Source organism: Oratosquilla oratoria, chromosome 22 (assembly GCF_046742065.1).
Source record: "Oratosquilla oratoria isolate Oo_2021 chromosome 22, ASM4674206v1, whole genome shotgun sequence".
Taxonomy (NCBI): domain Eukaryota; kingdom Metazoa; phylum Arthropoda; class Malacostraca; order Stomatopoda; family Squillidae; genus Oratosquilla; species Oratosquilla oratoria.
The window spans coordinates 60,894,785-60,898,180 of NC_134798.1; the positions used below are offsets into that span (position 1 = coordinate 60,894,785).

The 3,396-nt window shown below is 38.9% G+C and overlaps 1 protein-coding gene across 1 annotated transcript; it reads left to right on the forward strand.

Annotated features, from left to right (window-relative positions):
* Positions 1-447: 447 nt before the first annotated feature.
* Positions 448-1,056, forward strand: LOC143037397 (uncharacterized). Its single transcript, XM_076205533.1, has one exon. It carries the CDS (start codon positions 448-450, stop codon positions 1,054-1,056), a length of 609 nt encoding a protein of 202 aa, XP_076061648.1.
* The last annotated feature ends 2,340 nt before the right edge of the window (positions 1,057-3,396 follow it).

The following is a 3,396-nucleotide window of genomic DNA, read 5'->3' on the forward strand; positions in this document are numbered from 1 at the left end:
AGAGAGAGAGAGAGAGAGAGAGAGAGAGAGAGAGAGAGAGAGAGAGAGAGAGAGAGAGAGAGAGAGAGAGAGAGAGAGAGATAGAGATAGAGAGAGAGAGAGAGAGAGAGAGAGAGGATATAGATTCGTACACAACATTTCCAGTGCGATTTCTGTTCTTGCACAATACGATGCGTTCACTACAAATATCATATGTTTTGAACTAAATATCTATAGTATAGTGATTTGGTCTAACATTGTTTAGGTGTGGGTGGTTATCACTGTCACGCTCGAAGTAAAGCATAAGTATTGCTCTCTTTCTTTAGAGACTTGACATAGAGTTTGAGGCAGAGAAGCTCTTATCTGGAACAGCCCTGGAAAACTGGAGAGTTTCAGATATGAAGAACCAGCCTATACAGGAGACTTTTTGATAAGAGATTTGATGCTCCTCCGGTGAGGGGGAGAATCATGTTTCGCTATGACGAGGAGCTTGTCCTCGACCTGATCCTGCGAGGAACTCTCATCGGCCAAGGGAGGACCTGCGTTGTCTACAAGAGTTCGATACCTGAAGGCCCCGATTGTGTCGTGAAGTTCTACACGTCGTCCGGCGCCCATGAGAGCGTCAAATACGAAGCTGAAGACCTCTGGAGGATACAGGACGTCCCTGGAATCCCTCGGCTCTTTGGTCTGTGTACGAAGCCCCCGTCCCTCGTTATATCCTACCACGGAGACTTCAACTTCAGAAGGACCATCCGAGGACCCTTCGGAGGACTCCCCTTCAACGAACAAGACATCATAACCATAGTCATGCACATCACAGGAATCCTGCTGGACCTGCAGGAGCGGAATCTTTCCCATAACGACCTCAAACACGACAACGTCATGATCCACATGGTCAGGAAGAGAGTTCTCGAAGTGACCCTTATCGACTTCGGGGCTCTACGGGAGATCGGGAGCGAAGTCTACACCAAGACGGAGAACCCTCGCAGGCACAGGCAGATCGCCCCTGAGCTTCTGCAGGGGCAGAGGATCACGGAAGTGTCTGATGTCTACTCTTTAGGACACCTCCTCCAGTAGCACAGGCACATGTTCCTCTTTCAAGAAGACTCGAGGTTGGACAAGCTTCTCGAAACCGCATCAAGGCCAGACCCAAATGAAAGGTGCTCTTTGGAGGAATTTTTTGACACCCTTTGCGAAATACAAAGAAATCTTTATGAAAAGTATAAATGCCGAGCTCAGTACATCATTAGAAGGAGTTCCAGTTATCAGTAACGTGAGGGCGTTCTGAACCTATATATATACTTTTCTAATTAATGTGAAACCTTGTAAAACAATGTGGTTATAACTTCCTTTGTGAAATACAAAGGCATCTTTATAGAAAAGATACAATAAGTGGCGACCTTCCATGACGGAAGGACGTTCAGAACCTACACATTATTACTTAAAAACCTCTTAAAAATAGTTATGAAAACGACACAATCAAAGAAGTTAATGAACAACTGTTTAAGTTGTATGATTCTTTTTAAATGGTTAATTTTCTCAGCGTGATATCCATGGTATTAAATAGGTTTTTGTGTGGTGAAATTTTTAACGAAAACAAAAGGAGGCTTGTAACACACAAAGGTCGTAGAAGACATTTTCTAACTGTATTATATTACAATATAGCCACATAACATTTCATGAGACCAGTACAAAGTAATACATTGGTCAAGTTTTCTCATTTTCTTTTTGTGTTTGACCATTGGTCCTTTTATCAAATACCTGTAGATCTCTCTCAATCTCTTCATTCAAGAAATTTCCAATATTAGAGATTTCTGAATTCCTGAAATTTTTCAATACAGGGAACATCTATAGAGGCTTGTTGTTGATGTCTTCGGTAGCATATGGAAACAATCACTCATTCACTTACACACACACACACACACACACACACACACACACACACGCACACACACCGGCTCGATGGCGCAGTAGTAGCGTTCGCACCCACCACTACGGCAATCCGGGTTAAAATCCCACACAGAGCTGAAATAATTTTAGTGTCGCTGCGCTGCGAGTCGTTACTCCAACTATCGTGGGCGAGGAGTTGGGACTGCGTGTGCGTATAAGGTCACAGCATTACCCATAGATCGGTCATATGTGAACTCTGAGCTCTCTTCTGGGAGGGAAATAGCTGTCGATCACGAGTCCAACATGTAATCCAAGACCATGGTGAGTCATGGTGAATCACACACGCACACACACACAATAAATCTATATACTTGATAATCTTGTTTGTTATCTTGGTTGCTTGAAACCGTCACCCAGCCAATCAGAAGAAGAGATATGACGTCATAATTGAGGACCAGCCAATCAGAAGAGATATGACGTCACGACTGAGGACCAGCCAAGCAGAAGAAGAGATCAGAAGAAGAGATATGATGTCACGACTGAGGACCAGCCAATAAGAAGAGACATGGCGTCACATCATATGATGCGTAGTGTTCCAAGCATCGACGACATGACGTCACAATCTTCTCCATTTCACTTCTTATAACAACGTATCATCTAAAATTTTATTTGACTCAACATACATGCATATATAGATATATATATATATATATATATATATATATATATATACATACATATATATACATACATATATGTGTGTATATATATATATATTATATATATATATACATATTATTCATATAAAGAATAGATATATATGAAAAAATAAAGTTACATTATAAATAAAATGTAAAATTTTAAAAATAACCAAAAATCGCCTGAAGCCACTTTAGGTTAATGGCGTCTTCATCTCCATTCATCCCGTAAATGTCAAACTTAAAAAATAAATAAATAAAATAAAATAATAATATTACTACTACCACTACTACTGATGATGATGATGATGATGATGATGATGATGATGATGATGATGATGATGATGATGATGATGATGATGATGATGATGATGATGATGATGATGATGATGATGATGATGATGATGATGCTGATGCTGATGATGATGATAATGATAATAATTCTCAATTTAGTCTATTTTCTATTGGTAAACCGATTCTTTAGATATTCACTTTTGCAAAATTGCTCACCTCTTATTCCACACGAGGCCTATGAATATACAGTTATGGAGAATTTATGTTTTCTACTTCTTCAACTTTATCTGCTTTCGATTGGTGGAATAGATTTTTCTTTGCTTCGCAAAATTTCTTTCGACTCTTTCTTCCTTAGAGAAAAGCGGCCAAACGATAAATAGCCCAACTCGTAAATTCTGAACAAAATAAAAGAGCCAATAGATATCTTGCTAAAAGAAATACTATATGTTTTCCTTTTCTAATACAATACAATAAACATATATATACATATACATATATATATATATATATACATATACATATATATATATATATA

Bases quoted from the DNA above. Each gene is read 5' to 3' on its own strand.
- LOC143037397 (XM_076205533.1), top strand. From the start codon at position 448: ATGTTTCGCTATGACGAGGAGCTTGTCCTCGACCTGATCCTGCGAGGA.